The 18,898-nt window shown below is 56.9% G+C and overlaps 1 protein-coding gene across 1 annotated transcript in view; it reads right to left on the reverse strand.

Moving 5' to 3' along the window:
• Nucleotides 1–18,898, reverse strand: part of LOC138349760 (roundabout homolog 2-like) — a 318,232-nt gene that overhangs the window by 2,480 nt on the left and 296,854 nt on the right. Inside the window, exons 5-9 of the mRNA XM_069304202.1 lie at nt 15,211–15,341; nt 14,870–15,038; nt 5,153–5,250; nt 2,957–3,177; nt 2,233–2,519 (exon numbers count right to left, since the gene is read on the reverse strand). Of these exons, the coding sequence (XP_069160303.1) occupies nt 2,283–2,519; nt 2,957–3,177; nt 5,153–5,250; nt 14,870–15,038; nt 15,211–15,341 (856 nt within the window). The 3' untranslated portion in view covers nt 2,233–2,282. The remainder of the gene's footprint in view (nt 1–2,232; nt 2,520–2,956; nt 3,178–5,152; nt 5,251–14,869; nt 15,039–15,210; nt 15,342–18,898) is intronic.

Raw genomic sequence — 18,898 nt, forward strand, 5'->3', positions numbered from 1 at the left:
AATATATTTTAAATCCACGTGTAAACCGCGAGTTAAATTATATATTTCTTCAGGGCACGAGAGCCGTTGAGCCCCGGTAGGGTGGGGATAACTGAGGCAGGGGAAGATTAGGCATATATCGAGCAGTGAGGAGAAATGTCTTAATATCCCGGCCAGGCAGGGAAATATCCCGGCCAGGCAGGGATATATCCCGGCCAGGCAGGGATATATCCCGGCCAGGCAGGGATATATCCCGGCCAGGCAGGGATATATCTCGGCCAGGCAGGGAAATATCCCGGATAGGCAGGGAAATATCCCGGCCAGGCAGGGAAATATCCCGGCCAGGCAGGGAAATATCCCGGCCAGGCAGGGAAATATCCCGGACAGGCAGGGAAATATCCCGGCCAGGCAGGGAAATATCCCGGCCAGGCAGGGAAATATCCCGGCCAGGCAGGGAAATATCCCGGCCAGGCAGGGATATATCCCGGTCATGCAGGGAAATATCCCGGCCAGGCAGGGAAATATCCCGGCTAGGCAGGGAAATATCCCGGATAGGCAGGGAAATATCCCGGCCAGGCAGGGAAATATCCCGGCCAGGCAGGGAAATATCCCGGCCAGGCAGGGAAATATCCCGGCCAGGCAGGGAAATATCCCGGCCAGGCAGGGAAATATCCCGGCCAGGCAGGAAATATCCCGGCCAGGCAGGGAAATATCCCGGCCAGGCAGGGAAATATCCCGGCCAGGCAGGGAAATATCCCGGCCAGGCAGGGAAATATCCCGGCCAGGCAGGGAAATATCCCGGCCAGGCAGGGAAATATCTCGGCCAGGCAGGGAAATATCTCGGCCAGGCAGGGAAATATCTCGTGCAGGCAGAGAAATATCCCGCATTCCCCCTAGTACTTAATTACTTGTATTGATCCCTTAATTGTGGGTGCCGGCTCCTTGTGCAGTAGGCAGCTTCTCCTGCCACTACCCTGGACCCTCTACAGTGTTGGCCACTCTACTACCCTGGACCCTCTACAGTGTTAGTCACTCTACTACCCTGGACCCTCTACAGTGTTGGTCACTCTACTACCCTGGACCCTCTACAGTGTTGGTCACTCTACTACCCTGGACCCTCTACAGTGTTGGTCACTCTACTACCCTGGACCCTCTACAGTGTTGGTCACTCTACTACCCTGGACCCTCTACAGTGTTGGTCACTCTACTACCCTGGACCCTCTACAGTGTTGGTCACTCTACTACCCTGGACCCTCTACAGTGTTGGTCACTACTACCCTGGACCCTCTACAGTGTTGGTCACTCTACTACCCTGGACCCTCTACAGTGTTGGTCACTCTACTACCCTGGACCCTCTACAGTGTTGGTCACTCTACTACCCTGGACCCTCTACAGTGTTGGTCACTCTACTACCCTGGACCCTCTACAGTGTTGGTCACTCTACTACCCTGGACCCTCTACAGTGTTGGTCACTCTACTACCCTGGACCCTCTACAGTGTTGGTCACTACTACCCTGGACCCTCTACAGTGTTGGTCACTCTACTACCCTGGACCCTCTACAGTGTTGGTCACTACTACCCTGGACCCTCTACAGTGTTGGTCACTCTACTACCTGAAACCCTCTCCAGTGTTGCCACCTCTACTACCTGAAACCCTCTCCAGTGGTGCCACCTCTACTACCTGAAACCCTCTCCAGTGTTGCCACCTCTACTACCTGAAACCCTCTCCAGTGTTGCCACCTCTACTACCTAAAACCCTCTCCAGTGGTGCCACCTCTACTACCTGAAACCCTCTCCAGTGGTGCCACCTCTACTACCTGAAACCCTCTCCAGTGTTGCCACCTCTACTACCTGAAACCCTCTCCAGTGTTGCCACCTCTACTACCTAAAACCCTCTCCAGTGGTGCCACCTCTACTACCTGAAACCCTCTCCAGTGGTGCCACCTCTACTACCTGAAACCCTCTCCAGTGTTGCCACCTCTACTACCTGAAACCCTCTCCAGTGTTGCCACCTCTACTACCTAAAACCCTCTCCAGTGGTGCCACCTCTACTACCTAAAACCCTCTCCAGTGGTGCCACCTCTACTAAATTAAGACGCCTAAATTTCCTAAAATTACATATTAATGTATGTTATTACCTATAATATTAATAATAATAATAATAATAATAATAATAATAATAATAATAATAATAATAATAATAATATGTATACTGGCTGTATACATAAAGGTTGAAGAGTGTCTTGTACTGACCGTTGAGCTGGAGGGAGCCGGAGCCCAAGAGTGTGATCCTGGAGTCGTCGTCAGGAAGGTCGAGGTGGTCCTTGGTCCAGGTGACCCTGGGGGCGGGGTCGCCCTCCGCCTGGCACACCAGGAGGGCCACGGCCCCCGGGGTCACCGTCAGGTTGCGGGGCGGCACGGAGATGACGGGCGGCGGGTGGAGGGTCGGCGCCGGCACGTCCAGCAGCGCCCGCGCCACCTAGCGACCCCGCGGCCGACACCGCGGCGCACGAGTACCACCCGGCCAGCTCCCGCCGTACCTGCGGCACCACCATGCAAACTGCTAGACACAATAACATAGTCAGACACGAGGGAATATCAAAATACCCCAAATCACGTCAAATCTCCAGGCCATACTAGGGAAGACATGGCTAACAAACCTCTGAGAGTCCCTGCCCCCAGGACTCGACCATGCAAACTGCTAGACACAATAACACGGTCAAACACGAGGAATATCAAAATAATCCCAAATTCACGTCAAATTTCCAGGCCATACGAGGGAAGACATGGCTAACAAACCTCTGAGAGTCCTGCCCCCAGGACTCGACCATGCAAACTGCTAGACATGATAACATGGTCAGACACGAGGAAATATCAAAATAATCCAAATTGCGTCAAATCTCCAGGCCCATACGATGGGAAGACATGGCTAACAAACCTGTGAGAGTCCTGGCTCGCAGGAATGCCCCGCCCTCACCTGGTTGATGATGAGGGTGCCCTCAGCGTTGACCCAGACGTTGGGCTGGTCCCCGGGCTCCCCTGACGGCGTGTCCTGGCGGGGCAGCAGCAGGTTGTGGTCGTCCTGACGACTCCACACCACCAGCGGCGGAGGACGACCCACCGCCAGGCACTCGAACGCTGCCGACGACCCTGCGGTGGCCTTTACGTCCTGCGGTCGTACTAGGAACTCCGGAGCAGCTGAAACAGGGAGTCGAACCTGGGGTGTCTGACTGGCTTGTATGGAAGAGTATGAGGCTAGGTTTGTATGTGTCGTGTGAGTGAGTGAGTGAGTGAGTGAGTGAGTGAGAGAGTGAGAGAGTGAGAGAGTGAGAGAGTGAGAGAGTGAGAGAGAGAGAGAGAGAGAGAGAGAGAGAGAGAGAGAGAGAGAGAGAGAGAGAGAGAGAGAGAGAGAGAGAGACAGACAGAGACAGACAGAGAGAGAGTCACTGGAAACAGGAGAAACAGAATTACTGGAAGCAGGAGACCTACCAGAAAGTTGGAAGACAGCTAACATAGTCCCAATATACAAGAAGGGTGACAGGCAAGAGGCACTGAACTACAGGCCAATTTCCCTAACTTGTATACCATGCAAGGTGATGGAGAAGATCGTGAGGAAAAGGCTCGTAGAAGCATCTGGAGGGAAATAACTTTGTAACGCACCACCAACATGGGTTCAGGGATGGTAAATCGTGCCTCACAGGCCTAATAGAATTCTATGACCAGACAACACAAATTAGGCAAGAAATAGAAGGGTGGGCGGACTGCATTTTCTTAGACTGTCAGAAAGCCTTCGACACAGTACCTCACAAAAGGCTGGTTGATACCTGGTTGAGTTACAAAAGTTGGAGCAACAGGCAAGACACACACACACACACACACACACACACACACACACACACACACACACACACACACACACACACACACACACACACACACACACACACACACACACACACAAACACACACACACACAAACACACACACACAAACACACACACACACACACACACACACAAACACACACACACACACACAAACACACACACACACACACAAACACACACACACACACAAACACACACACACACAAACACACACACACACACAAACACACACACACACAAACACACACACACATCAAGAGAGTGACTACTGTGTTGATTATAATAAAGTTTAAAGTGTAATGTGTCTCACTTGATCAATTACAATTTCCAGACACTTGTAATTAGCAGTAACAAGGCCGCTAATTACCCCGGGTAATGGGACGGCTGGTACCTTCACTATTTGAGTAATTACCATGACAAGGTCAAGACGGCCGTCGAATGGGGTCGTTCACTGAGGTCATGACCAGGCAGTTCACCTCTTACACTCTGAGGCACTCAACATGCACTCAAGCACACGCACTCTCAACACTGCAAGGACAACGCACTAAAATAGGTGTGACGTCACACTGAGATATGGAGGCAGGGGGGAGGCGAGGCAGGGGGGAGGTGAGGCAGGGGGGAGGTGAGGCAGGGGGGAGGCGAGGCAGGGGGGAGGCGAGGCAGGGGGGAGGCGAGGCAGGGGGGGAGGCGAGGCAGGGGAGGAGGCGAGGCAGGGGAGGAGGCGAGGCAGGGGAGGAGGCGAGGCAGGGGAGGAGGCGAGGCAGGGGGGGGAGGCGAGGCAGGGGAGGAGGCGAGGCAGGGGAGGAGGCGAGGCAGGGGAGGAGGCGAGGCAGGGGGGAAGGCGAGGCAGGGGGGAAGGCGAGGCAGGGGGGAGGCGAGGCAGGGGAGGAGGCGAGGCAGGGGAGGAGGCGAGGCAGGGGGAGGCGAGGCAGGGGGGAGGCGAGGCATGGGGGAGGCGAGGCAGGGGGGAGGCGAGGCAGGGGGGGAGGCGGCGAGGCAGGGGGGAGGCGGCGAGGCAGGGGGGAGGCGGCGAGGCAGGGGGGAGGCGGCGAGGCAGGGGGGAGGCGGCGAGGCAGGGGGGAGGCGGCGAGGCAGGGGGGAGGCGGCGAGGCAGGGGGGAGGCGGCGAGGCAGGGGGGAGGCGGCGAGGCAGGGGGAGAGGCGAGGCAGGGGGAGAGGCGAGGCAGGGGGAGAGGCGAGGCAGGGGGAGAGGCGAGGCAGGGGGAGAGGCGAGGCAGGGGGGAGGCGAGGCAGGTAGAGCAACAAGGAGGCAGGCAAGACACGTACTATACACAGTGAGGGTGGCGTTGGTCTTGGCCGTGCCCACCACGTTGACGGCCTCACACACGTACGTGTCCTCGTCCCCAGCGGTGACACGGGCGATCCTGGCGGGGGGGGGAGAGGCAGGGGTTAGTCCTGGGGTCTGCTGGGGGGGGGAGGTGGAGGGGGGAGAGGCAGGGGTTAGTCCTGGGGTCTGCTGGGGGGGGGGGAGGGGGGAGACAACAATAAAGGGTAAAACACATTACAAAATTTGGACGATGAGAATATAAACTAATTATCCCACGAAGTGATAGACTTGTGCTCGCCATCAGGATTTTACAACAACAGAATTCCCCGGCTTGCCTGGATCAGGGCTCCCTGATTGTCCCTGATTGTTCCTGATTGTGTGAGTGACAGCACTGTCACTGGGAGTGTCCTCTCAACACACACCTAGTGTGCCAGATCTCATTTTGAAAAGGATTTAGCGTGCTTGTCAATAATCCATGTCACAGTGACGGCTGTTCCCTCATAATTCCAGAGATTCAGCTAGGAGGATCCTCCCAGCTTTCTGTCCAGCTTGGGGGATCCTCCCAGCTTTCTGTCCAGCTTGGGGGATCCTCGCAGCTTTCTGTCCAGCTTGGGGGATCCTCCCAGCTTTCTGTCCAGCTTGGGGGATCCTCCCAGCTTTCTGTCCAGCTTGGGGGAGCCTCCCAGCTTTCTGTCCAGCTTGGGGGATCCTCCCAGCTTTCTGTCCAGCTTGGGGGAGCCTCCCAGCTTTCTGTCCAGCTTGGGGGATCCTCCCAGCTTTCTGTCCAGCTTGGGGGAGCCTCCCAGCTTTCTGTCCAGCTTGGGGGAGCCTCCCAGCTTTCTGTCCAGCTTGGGGGATCCTCCCAGCTTTCTGTCCAGCTTGGGGGATCTTCCCAGCTTTCTGTCCAGCTTGGGGGATCCTCCCAGCTTTCTGTCCAGCTTGGGGGAGCCTCCCAGCTTTCTGTCCAGCTTGGGGATCCTGCCATCTTGGGGGATCCTCCCAGGTTGGAGGAGCCTCCTAGCTGTCTCTGCTCAACTAGTTGTTAGACCAATACACTTGCTATACACCGTATAGCGGGTGTATAGCACATCACTAATTCTTAACCTATTACTCCTGACAAACCAGTTGACATTCCGGAAAAAGCAGGAGTGACCGGTGGCAATTGAGTGACAGAAAAAAAGTGTTGTTTGAGTATGCTGGAAGTGTGATTTCCTTCACAGAAAATGGCATCGTTCGTGTGTGAATGATTTCCTCAAGAGTGAGTGAGGACGCGAGGGGGCAGATGGGAGAGTGTAACGAGTGCGACGGCGGACGCACTCGTTACGTCGCGGACATGTCCTCCACACAGTTAAGCTTCCCAAGGTCAGCTTTGTGTACGTCTCGCGTCCATAAAAGCTTAGACACCGTTAAAAAAATTTCGACCAGGTATTACAGTGACCATCGGCGCTCATAAATGGCCTGCCTCATATAGGCTGGCAGCGTGGCGGCTGGCAGCGTGGCGGCTGGCAGCGTGGAGGTTGGCAGCGCGGCGGCTAGCAGCGTGGAGGTTGGCAGCGCGGCGGCTGGCAGCGCGGCGGCTAGCAGCGCGGCGGCTGGCAGCGCGGCGGCTGGCAGCGCGGCGGCTGGCAGCGCGGCGGCTAGCAGCGTGGCGGCTGGCAGCGTGGAGGTTGGCAGCGCGGCGGCTGGCAGCGTGGAGGTTGGCAGCGTGGAGGTTGGCAGCGCGGCGGCTGGCAGCGTGGAGGTTGGCAGCGCGGCGGCTGGCAGCGTGGAGGTTGGCAGCGCGGCGGCTGGCAGCGTGGAGGTTGGCAGCGTGGAGGCTGGCAGCGTGGAGGTTGGCAGCGCGGCGGCTAGCAGCGCGGCGGCTGGCAGCGTGGAGGTTGGTAGCGCGGCGGCTGGCAGCGTGGAGGTTGGCAGCGTGGAGGCTGGCAGCGTGGAGGATGGCAGCGCGGCGGCTGGCAGCGTGGAGGCTGGCAGCGTGGAGGTTGGCAGCGCGGCGGCTGGCAGCGTGGAGGCTGGCAGCGCGGCGGCTAGCAGCGCGGCGGCTGGCAGCGTGGAGGTTGGTAGCGCGGCGGCTGGCAGCGTGGAGGTTGGTAGCGCGGCGGCTGGCAGCGTGGAGGTTGGTAGCGCGGCGGCTGGCAGCATGGAGGTTGGCAGCGTGGAGGCTGGCAGCGTGGAGGTTGGCAGCGCGGCGGCTGGCAGCGTGGAGGTTGGCAGCGTGGAGGCTGGCAGCGTGGAGGCTGGCAGCGCGGCGGCTGGCTGCGTGGAGGCTGGCAGCGCGGCGGCTAGCAGCGCGGCGGCTGGCAGCGTGGAGGTTGGTAGCGCGGCGGCTGGCAGCGTGGAGGTTGGTAGCGCGGCGGCTGGCAGCGTGGAAGTTGGCAGCGTGGAGGCTGGCAGCGTGGAGGTTGGCAGCGTGGAGGCTGGCAGCGTGGAGGTTGGCAGCGTGGAGGCTGGCAGCGTGGAGGCTGGCAGCGTGGAGGCTGGCAGCGTGGAGGTTGGCAGCGTGGAGGCTGGCAGCGTGGCGGCTGGCAGCGTGGAGGCTGGCAGCGCGGCGGCTGGCAGCGTGGAAGCTGGCAGCGTGGAAGCTGGCAGCGTGGAGGCTGGCAGCGTGGAGGCTGGTAGCGTGGAGGCTGGTAGCGTGGAGGCTGGCAGCGCGGCGGCTGGCAGCGCGGCAGCTGGCAGCGTGGAGGCTGGCAGCGCGGCGGCTGGTAGCGTGGAGGCTGGCAGCGCGGCGGCTGGCAGCGCGGCAGCTGGCAGCGTGGAGGCTGGCAGCGCGGCGGCTGGCAGCGTGGAGGCTGGCAGCGCGGCGGCTGGCAGCGCGGCGGCTGGCAGCATGGAGGTTGACAGCGTGGCGGCTGGCAGCGTGGAGATTGGCAGCGTGGCGGCTGGCAGCGTGGCGGCTGGCAGCGTGGCGGCTGGCAGCGTGGAAGCTGGCAGCGCGGCAGCTGGCAGCGCGGAGGCTGGCAGCGTGGAGGTTGGCAGCGTGGAGGTTGGCAGCGTGGAGGCTGGCAGCGTGGAGGCTGGCAGCGTGGAGGCTGGCAGCGTGGAGGTTGGCAGCGTGGCGGCTGGCAGCGTGGCGGCTGGCAGCGCGGCGGCTGGCAGCGCGGCGGCTGGCAGCGCGGTAGCTGGCAGCGTGGAGGCTGGCAGCATGGAGGTTGGCAGCGCGGCGGTTGGCAGTGCGGCGGCTGGCAGCGCGGAGGCTGGCAGCGCGGAGGCTGGCAGCGCGGAGGCTGGCAGCGCGGAGGCTGGCAGAGCGGCGGCTGGCAGCGTGGTGGCTGCCAGCGCGGAGGCTGGCAGCGCGGCGGCTGGCAGCGCGGCGGCTGGCAGCGCGGAGGCTGGCAGCGCGGAGGCTGGCAGCGCGGAGGCTGGCAGCGCGGAGGCTGGCAGCGCGGCGGCTGGCAGCGCGGCGGCTGGCAGCGCGGAGGCTGGCAGCGTGGAGGCTGGCAGCGCGGCGGCTGGCAGCGCGGAGGCTGGCAGAGTGGAGGCTGGCAGCGTGGCGGCTGGCAGCGTGGAGGCTGGCAGAGTGGAGGCTGGCAGCGTGGCGGCTGGCAGCGCGGCGGCTGGCAGCGCGGAGGCTGGCAGAGTGGAGGCTGGCAGCGCGGCGGCTGGCAGTGTAGATATTTAATCTAATGAAAATAGTTATGGAATAATCGTGTTTTGACCCGAGGAACTGACCAATTGCCTACCCCAAACATGTCCTCACAGACCCACAGACCCACAATCCCACTCCGCAAAAACATAAAACAAGCCACAACAGAAACTCGCACTTAAGTCAAACTCCTTAATATAATCTTAGGCATAACTCAGATAAATCGATACGAAAATACGAAAAAAATGTAAAAAAAAAAAAAAATACTTCCCTGGCATGCTAGACCGGATGTAATTGCACTCAGAATGATTTGGATAAAAGCTTTCAATACATTTATATGAGGGACTCCTAAGTCCAAGAGTAAGGGCAATAGCCGTAAGCACATTCTAATCCCATTACGAACTATGAACTACACAAGTTCTTCCAATAGTATGTCTGGAGTGAAGGCTCAAAATACTCCACCAAATACGATCCAATCCCATTGTGGCCACCTATAGAGTCTGGACACACAATAGCGAACAAAAGAACCCCCCTTTTTTTGAACAGCACACAATGGTTTGGCTAGTGAGAGTATGTGTGTTTGTGTATGTATTTGCGATTATATGTATACTGGGGAGAGGGGGTGGAGGTGGCCCCCATCACCACCGAGGGTGATGGGGACCAGCCGTGCATACCTGGAGTTTACCTGGAGAGGGTTTCGGGAGTTCTTCTACTCCACAAGCCCGGCCTGACTTGTGATAACTTGGTCCAACAGGCTGTTGTTGGGAGCGGTCCGCAGGCCCACATCCACCACAGCCTGGTTGGTAAGGCAATTCTTGCAAGAACTTATCTAAGTGCCTCTTGAATACATCCACCTTTGTTCCAGCAATATTTCTAATGCTTGCTGGGAGGGTGTTGAACAGTTGTGGACCTCTGATGTTCAGACAGTGTTCTCTGATTGTGCCTATGGCACCTCTACTCCTCACTGGTTCTGTTCTGCATTTCCTTCCATATCTTTCACTCCAGTATGTTGTTATTCTACTGTGCAAATTTGGGACCTGGCCCTCCAGTATCTTCCATGTATATATTATTAGAAACCTTTCTCGTCTCCTTTCCAGAGAGAACATTTTGAGAGCTTTGAGACGGTCCCAATAGTTTAGATGTTTTATCGTGTCTATGCGTGCCGTATATGTTCTCTGTATTCCCTCTAATTCAGAGATCTCTCCTGCTCTGAAGGGGGAAGTGAGTACTGAGCAGTACTCAAGACGGGACAACACCAGTGATTTAAATAGTATTAACATTGCTGTGGGATCTCTGGATGTGAACGTTCTCATAATCCATCCTATCATTGTCCTGGCCGCCGCCGCCGCTGTATTTGCTCGGTTATGTTCACTAAATATCAGGTCGTCAGACATAATTATCAGATCTCTTACATGTTGCTTTCCTTCACTGATTGTGTCCTGTACCCTGTGTCCTGTACCCTGTGTCCTGTACCCTGTGTCCTGTACCCTGTGTCCTGTACCCTGTGTCCTGTACCCTGTGTCCTGTACCCTGTGTCCTGTACCCTGTGTTTCGTTTTGTTCCTCGTTTCCACCACACCTCAGTACCTGGAACTTGTCACCGTTAAACATCATGTTATTTTCAGTTGCCCAATCAAAGACTTTATTAATAACTGCCTGTAGTTTTTCAATGTCTTTTACAGAGGAAATTGTCATGATGAATTTTGTATCATCAGCAAAGGATGACACGAAGCTGTGACTAGTATCTTTGTCTATATTAGAGAAAAAAATGAGAAAGAGCAAAGGTGCAAAGACGGTGCCCTGGGGTACAGAGCAGTGGTGCAAGGACTGTGCCCTAGGGAACAGAGCAGTGGTACACGGACTGTGCCCTGGGGTACAGAGCACCGATGCAAGAACTGTGCCCTGGGGTACAGAGCACCGATGCAAGGACTGTGCCCTGGGGTACAGAGCAGCGGTGCTAGGACTGTGCCCTGGGGTACAGAGCAGCGGTGCAAGGACTGTGCCCTGGGGTACAGAGCACCGATGCATGGACTGTGCCCTGGGGTACAGAGCAGCGGTGCAAGGACTGTGCCCTGGGGTACAGAGCACCGGTGCAAGGACTGTGCCCTGGGGTACAGAGCACCGGTGCAAGGACTGTGCCCTGGGGTACAGAGTTTTCATTGCACTTGAACTTGATCTCCATTGATTGACAGTCACTCTCTGCATTCTGTTTGACAAAGTTAAAAATCCAACGCCCCACTTAACCCATTATTCCTATTGATCTCATTTTATGAGTAATCACTCCATGGTCACATTTGTCGAAGGCCTTTGTGAAGTCTATGTATACAACATCTGCATTTGGTTTTTCTTCTAAGACTTCTGTGAAGAAACCTGAGGGTCGGGACGTTGACACAGCCATGACACGTCCTGACACTACCATGACACGTCCTGACACAGTGACACTACCATGACACGTCCTGACACTGCCATGGCACGTCCTGACACAGTGACACTACCATGACACGTCCTGACACTGCCATGGCACGTCCTGACACAGTGACACTACCATGACACGTCCTGACAGTGACACTACCATGACACGTCCTGACACAGTGACACTACCATGACACGTCCTGACACAGTGACACTACCATGACACGTCCTGACACAGCCATGACACGTCCTGACACAGTGACACTACCATGACACGTCCTGACACTGCCATGGCACGTCCTGACACAGTGACACTACCATGACACGTCCTGACACTGCCATGGCACGTCCTGACACAGTGACACTACCATGACACGTCCTGACACTGCCATGGCACGTCCTGACACAGTGACACTACCATGACACGTCCTGACACAGTGACACTACCATGACACGTCCTGACACTGCCATGGCACGTCCTGACACAGTGACACTACCATGACACGTCCTGACACAGTGACACTACCATGACACGTCCTGACACTGCCATGGCACGTCCTGACACAGTGACACTACCATGACACGTCCTGACACAGCCATGGCACGTCCTGACACAGTGACACTACCATGACACGTCCTGACACAGCCATGACACGTCCTGACACAGCCATGACACGTACCATGACACAGTCCTGACACTAGCCATGACACGTCCTGACACAGTGACACTACCATGACACGTCCTGACACAGCCATGACACGTCCTGACACAGTGACACTACCATGACACGTCCTGACACTGCCATGACACGTCTTGACAGTCACCATGACACGATATCCATAGACATGACCCCATGACCTCCAGACTCGTGTCAGGCTCCAGACAATAACATGACAGGAACATGACAGGAACATGACAGGAACATGACAGGAACATGACACAGGAACGCACCAAACGTGACCCTGCGCTGGAAAAATGACGGGAAAACATTAAATCCTGCTCGTTAGTGTTGACGGCGGGGTCATTAGTGGAGCTGTCAACACGGCCAGCGAGGTCACGGGTGGGGGATGTCAGCCGGGGGAGGGGGATGTCAGCCGGGGGAGGGGGATGTCAGCCCGGGGGAGGGGGATGTCAGCCGGGGGGGAGGGGGGATGTCAGCCGGGGGGGAGGGGGATGTCAGCCGGGGGAGGGGGATGTCAGCCGGGAGGAGGGGGATGTCAGTCAGGGGGAGGTGGATGTCAGTCCGGGGAGAGGTGGATGTCAGCCCGGGAGGGAGGGGGATGTCAGCCGGGGGGAGGTGGATGTCAGCCCGGGAGGGAGGGGGATGTCAGCCGGGGGGAGGTGGATGTCAGCCGGGGGAGGTGGATGTCAGCCCGGGAGGGAGGGGGATGTCAGCCCGGGAGGGAGGGGGATGTCAGCCCGGGAGGGAGGGGGATGTCAGCCCGGGGGAGGGGGATGTCAAGCCCGGGGGAGGGGGATGTCAGCCCGGGGAGGGGGGATGTCAGCCGGGGGAGAGGGGGATGTCAGTCAGGGGGAGGTGGATGTCAGCCGGGGGGAGGTGGATGTCAGCCCGGGGGAGGGGGATGTCAGCCAGGGGGGGAGGGGGATGTCAGTCAGGGGGAGGTGGATGTCAGCCGGGGGAGGTGGATGTCAGCCGGGGGGAGGGGGATGTCAGCCAGGGGGAGGGGGATGTCAGTCAGGGGGAGGTGGATGTCAGCCGGGGGGAGAGGGATGTCAGCCATGGGGAGGGGGGATGTCAGCCAGGGGGAGAGGGATGTCAGCCAGGGGGAGGGGGGATGTCAGCCAGGGGGAGAGGGATGTCAGCCAGGGGGAGGGGGATGTCAGCCAGGGGGAGAGGGATGTCAGCCAGGGGGAGGGGGGATGTCAGTCCAGGGGGAGAGGGATGTCAGCCAGGGGGAGGGGGATGTCAGCCAGGGGGAGAGGGATGTCAGCCAGGGGGAGAGGGATGTCAGCCAGGGGGAGGGGGGATGTCAGCCAGGGGGACGGGGGATGTCAGCCAGGGGGACGGGGGATGTCAGCCGGGGGGAGGGGGAAGTCAGTCAGGGGGAGGTGGATGTCAGCCGGGGGGAGGTGGATGTCAGCCGGGGGGAGAGGGATGTCAGCCAGGGGGAGGGGGATGTCAGCCAGGGGGAGAGGGATGTCAGCCAGGGGGAGAGGGATGTCAGCCAGGGGGAGAGGGATGTCAGCCAGGGGGAGGGGGGATGTCAGCCAGGGGGAGGGGGGATGTCAGCCAGGGGGAGAGGGATGTCAGCCAGGGGGAGGGGGGATGTCAGCCAGGGGGAGAGGGATGTCAGCCAGGGGGAGGGGGGATGTCAGCCAGGGGGAGGGGGGATGTCAGCCAGGGGGAGAGGGATGTCAGCCAGGGGGAGAGGGATGTCAGCCAGGGGGAGGGGGGATGTCAGCCAGGGGGAGAGGGATGTCAGCCAGGGGGAGGGGGGATGTCAGCCAGGGGGAGGGGGGATGTCAGCCAGGGGGACGGGGGATGTCAGCCGGGGGGAGGGGGATGTCAGCCGGGGGGAGAGGGATGTCAGCCGGGGGGAGGTGGATGTCAGCCGGGGGGAGGGGGATGTCAGCCGGGGGGAGGGGGATGTCAGCCGGGGGGAGGGGGATGTCAGCCGGGGGGAGGGGGATGTCAGCCGGGGGGAGGGGGATGTCAGCCAGGGGGAGGGGGATGTCAGTCAGGGGGAGGTGGATGTCAGCAGGGGGAGGGGGATGTCAGCCAGGGGAAGGGGGGATGTCAGGCAGGGGGACGGGCGATGTCAGCCAGGGGGACGGGCGATGTCAGCCAGGAGGAGGGGGATGTCAGCCAGGGGGAGAGGGATGTCAGCCAGGGGGAGGGGGATGTCAGCCAAGGGGAGAGGGATGTCAGCCAGGGGGAGGGGGGGATGTCAGCCAGGGGGAGAGGGATGTCAGCCAGGGGGAGGGGGGATGTCAGCCAAGGGGAGGGGGGATGTCAGCCAGGGGGAGGGGGGATGTCAGCCAGGGGGAGGGGGGATGTCAGCCAGGGGGAGGGGGGATGTCAGCCAGGGGGAGAGGGATGTCAGCCAGGGGGAGGGGGGATGTCAGCCAGGGGGAGGGGGGATGTCAGCCAGGGAGAGGGGGGATGTCAGCCAGGGAGAGGGGGGATGTCAGCCAGGGGGAGGGGGGGGGATGTCAGCCAGGGGGAGGGGGATGTCAGCCAGGGGGAGAGGGATGTCAGCCAGGGGGAGGGGGGATGTCAGCCAGGGGGAGAGGGATGTCAGCCAGGGGGAGGGGGATGTCAGCCAGGGAGAGGGGGGATGTCAGCCAGGGGGAGGGGGATGTCAGCCAGGGGGAGGGGGGATGTCAGCCAGGGGGAGGGGGGATGTCAGCCAGGGGGAGGGGGGATGTCAGCCAGGGGGAGGGGGATGTCAGCCAGGGGGAGGGGGGATGTCAGCCAGGGGGAGGGGGGATGTCAGCCAGGGGGAGGGGGGATGTCAGCCAGGGGGAGATGGGGATGTCAGCCAGGGGGAGATGGGGATGTCAGCCAGGGGGAGGGGGGATGTCAGCCAGGGGGAGGGGGGATGTCAGCCAGGGGGAGGGGTGATGTCAGCCAGGGGGAGGGGGGACCGGGGACCACCACCCAACTCCATAACCAACACCAAACACCATTCAAGTTGTCACCTGAGCGCCCCCATCCGGACTACTCCCCCCCCCCCCCCCCCGAGGAGGAGCTCACCTGAGGGTGTGGTCGTCGAGGATCTCCGTGCGTTCCTCCGGCAGGGGGCCCCTGAGCCTGCCCCAGGTGACCTGGGGGGCGGGGTCCCCGCTCACCTGGCACTCAAACTCCACCTTCCTCTCCGTCAGCGTCACCGTGTCCTTCGGGCCACGCAGGAAGCTGGGCTTGACTGTAGCAGGGAGAGAGAGAACACCTGTCACATTATCAGTCATCATATAATTATCTTTCTAGTCCTATATTCTCGTGTCTAGTGACACTGTCATATAGTACCCGTCTACGCGCCTGTCTCCCTGTCCCTGTACCACCCGACCCTCCCACCTCCCAGTGACCGCGGGACTTACTATGGACGTAAAGATTGACGGGGTCAGTGGTCTTGGAGCCGGCCAGGTTCCACGCCTCGCAGGTGTACTGTCCCCCGTCGTTCTGCTGGACGTGACGGATCAGCAACGTCCCCTCGTCCACCACCTCGTGCCTGGGGACACAACCAACAGTCCGCTCAATCAAAAGCGCCGAGAAATTGGGGTCACATCGAGAACAATTTATCGGATTTGATAAAATCATCCGATTTATTAGGAAATTGTTGGGTTTGGGAAAAAGATATATATAAGAAATTGTCATATCTTAGTAAGATCAAAACGGATAATTGTGAGAAAATAAAAAATAGGAAGAAAGAAGTTTTTCAAAGTGTGAGGCTGGTGCCATAGCCGCTCCTAATTCATATAATTATAATTCATATTATAATTCATAACATTAAAATTCAAATAATTATTCAACAATAATGGACAATTATTAAGGAGGACAAAATATAATAATTACAAATCATTTGCAACAATGCTGCTATTGCTGTCATTTGAGGCATTTTGCATGACGTAAACACATGTAAACGTTACGTGTAAACACATGTAAAATGTCTCCCTTCAGGTTCAGAAGTCTGCAAGCATTTACAAAACCTCTATATCTTTCAAAATTCGGAGCGCATCAAACGGTTTAAGTAAGTGTAAACATAGCCGCCATGATGGTTAAAGATGTACAGGTTTCGTTATTGGACGGATAAATGCTTGGTGAATCCTAGCCCCGGAAGCAGCCCGTCTGTGAAGCCAACATTAAAAGCCTTCTAACTCCGTGATCTAATTTAACATTCGGGAAGGAAAAATGTATATCTTTTTTTTTAAATGAGTTCCCGTGAGTAGTGTGTCGGTTATTGAGGAAAAATGTAAAGTTGTCAATGGAATGCCTGGGAATGACTGTTTAATTGTTTGGTAGTGAAATCTGGTGATTGGTGTCCGCAGACTTTCACGTTATCCTTAGTTTGTCAGTTTTCTTTCTAATTTGTTTTATTTTATTTCCCCTCTCTTTCTCTCTCTCTCTGTTATGTCAGACCAATCCTGCAGTATGCAGCTACAGCCTGGAGTCCATACGTAGTTAAACACAAGACAAAATTGGAGAATATTCAGAGGTACGCCACCAGACTTAGTCCCAGAACTGAGAGGTATGAGCTACGAGGAAAGGCTAAGGGAGCCAAACCTCACTACCCTGGAAGACAGAAGAGTAAGGGGAGACATGATCACTTCCTATAAATTTTGACAGGGTGGACAAAGACAAACTCTTCAGCACGGGTGGAACACGAATAAGGGGACACAGGTGGAAACTTGGTACCCAAATGAGCCACAGGGACGTTAGAAAGAAATTTTCAAGTGTCAGAGTAGTTAATAAATGGAATGCATTAGGCAGTGATGTGGTGGAGGCTGACTCCATACACAGTTTCATACTAAGATATGATAGAGCGCAATAGGCTCAGGAATCTGTTCACCAGTTGATTGACTGTTGAGAGACGGGACCAACGAGCCGAAGCTCAACCCCCGCAAACACAACTAGGTGTGTATGTATATACACACCAACACACACACCAACACACACACACACACACCTCCATCTAAGATGGAATCAGCTGGCAGTATTGACAATCTCGATGGCGTTCTCATGTCGAGCGGCTGATGGCTGTACCACGCACAAGAACTCACTTCCATCTGGCACTGTTCGCTGGCACTTCTGAAATAACTCGGGTCGGGAACCTACCATAGGGTCACCATGACGTGGTTCCCAGGATCAGTGTCCCCCGCGGCCCGGTCTCTGACCAGGGCCGTGACCAGTTGTTTATGGTGGATGGTGTAGTTGGTAATGACAGTGTCGCTGTTAACGGTAGTTGACGTACCTGTTAACGGAAGCAAGCGGAGCTTTCAACGGTAGACGGGGTAGATGTTACTGGTGGATAATATAATAGTACCTTATCAGATAAAGTAACTGTTCCTTGTATGTCTTGCAAAGTTAGTAAATTATACCCAGATGGTATAATAAGAGAGTAGGTAAGAAAATATGACGATGATGCATGATCTGATAATTCCATAGTAATCCAGACTGACTCCCTGCTCTAATTATCCATTAACTGTGGTAATTACCACAATTACTTTCACATGCAAGGGAGAACAATCCCATTTTCTAAATTTGCCTCTCTGCAACATATGCAACCGCTCTGCATACCCACAAACGTAAAAAATGCAACTCTTCTGCCTAACCACAACCATGCAAACCCAACCAACCCGCCTAACCTATCGAGACCGATGCATAGAAAACGTCATTATTACGAGTCCGTTAAAAATCCGATGTATTAATGGGAGGACAGGGTGAGGGACGGTCTCGCTAGACGTACGTTAGGTTACTTCCCTATTATGACTAGGCCAGTTGGATAGATCAGTTGACTAGGCCAGTTGACTAGGCCAGTTGGCTAGACCAGTTGACTAGGCCAGTTGGCTAGACCAGTTGACTAGGCCAGTTGGCTAGACCAGTTGACTAGGCCAGTTGGCTAGACCAGTTGACTAGGCCAGTTGGCTAGGCCAGTTGACTAGGCCAGTTGGCTAGGCCAGTTGACTAGGCCAGTTGGCTAGGCCAGTTGACTAGGCCAGTTGGCTAGACCAGTTGACTAGGCCAGTTGGCTAGACCAGTTGACTAGGCCAGTTGGCTAGACCAGTTGACTAGGCCAGTTGGCTAGACCAGTTGACTAGGCCAGTTGGCTAGACCAGTTGACTAGGCCAGTTGGCTAGGCCAGTTGACTAGGCCAGTTGGCTAGGCCAGTTGACTAGGCCAGTTGACTAGGCCAGTTGGCTAGACCAGTTGACTAGGCCAGTTGGCTAGACCAGTTGACTAGGCCAGTTGGCTAGACCAGTTGATTAGGCCAGTTGATTAGGCCAGTTGGCTAGGCCAGTTGACTAGGCCAGTTGACTAGGCCAGTTGGCAAGGTCAGTTAACTAGAGCAGTTGACTAGGCCAGTTGACTAGACCAGTTGACTAGACCCGTTGACTAGGCCAGTTGACTAGGCCAGTTGGCAAGGTCAGTTAACTAGAGCAGTTGACTAGGCCAGTTGACTAGACCAGTTGACTAGACCAGTCGACTAGACCAGTTGAGGAGTGTGTCTGGAGGTGGTGTGAGAGTGGTGTGTTGTGTGGCAGCAATCACCCTGAAAATGGGTTCCTTTATCACCTCTTTCTTCCCTCTCCTATTGTCTTCTCTCCCCTATACTTGCCCTTCCCTGCCCCTATCCTTCCCCTGCCCTGCCCCTACCCTTCCCCTGTCCTCCTCCCCTGGTTCTCTCCTGTCCACTTTACCCATGTTATCCCGTTAATGGCGCCATTAAGGGTGGTGGCCTATATCCCGCCAAAATTAAGGTCTTTCCCTGCACCAGCGAACACCACATTCTTCTATACAATCTTTCCCCGCCGGTGTCCTACTCCCAGGGAGTTTCCCCATCAATGTCCTACATAACGGAAAATAATTCCCCCGCCACCGTAAATTTGCCCCCCTGAATATAGCTTACTCGGGTGAAATTTTTTTCCCCTTCAGTAGGCCGGGTCGCAAGAATATTCCCTATTACGGAGTAAATTTTCCCGTCAATTTCGGTCGGCAGGAAATTTCGGTCGCTGGCGACGTGATCGTCAGAGGCTGTTTGGTGGTGATTACTGACGACCTTCTTGCTCG

This window comes from Procambarus clarkii, chromosome 52 (assembly GCF_040958095.1).
Source record: "Procambarus clarkii isolate CNS0578487 chromosome 52, FALCON_Pclarkii_2.0, whole genome shotgun sequence".
Lineage (NCBI taxonomy): Eukaryota > Metazoa > Arthropoda > Malacostraca > Decapoda > Cambaridae > Procambarus > Procambarus clarkii.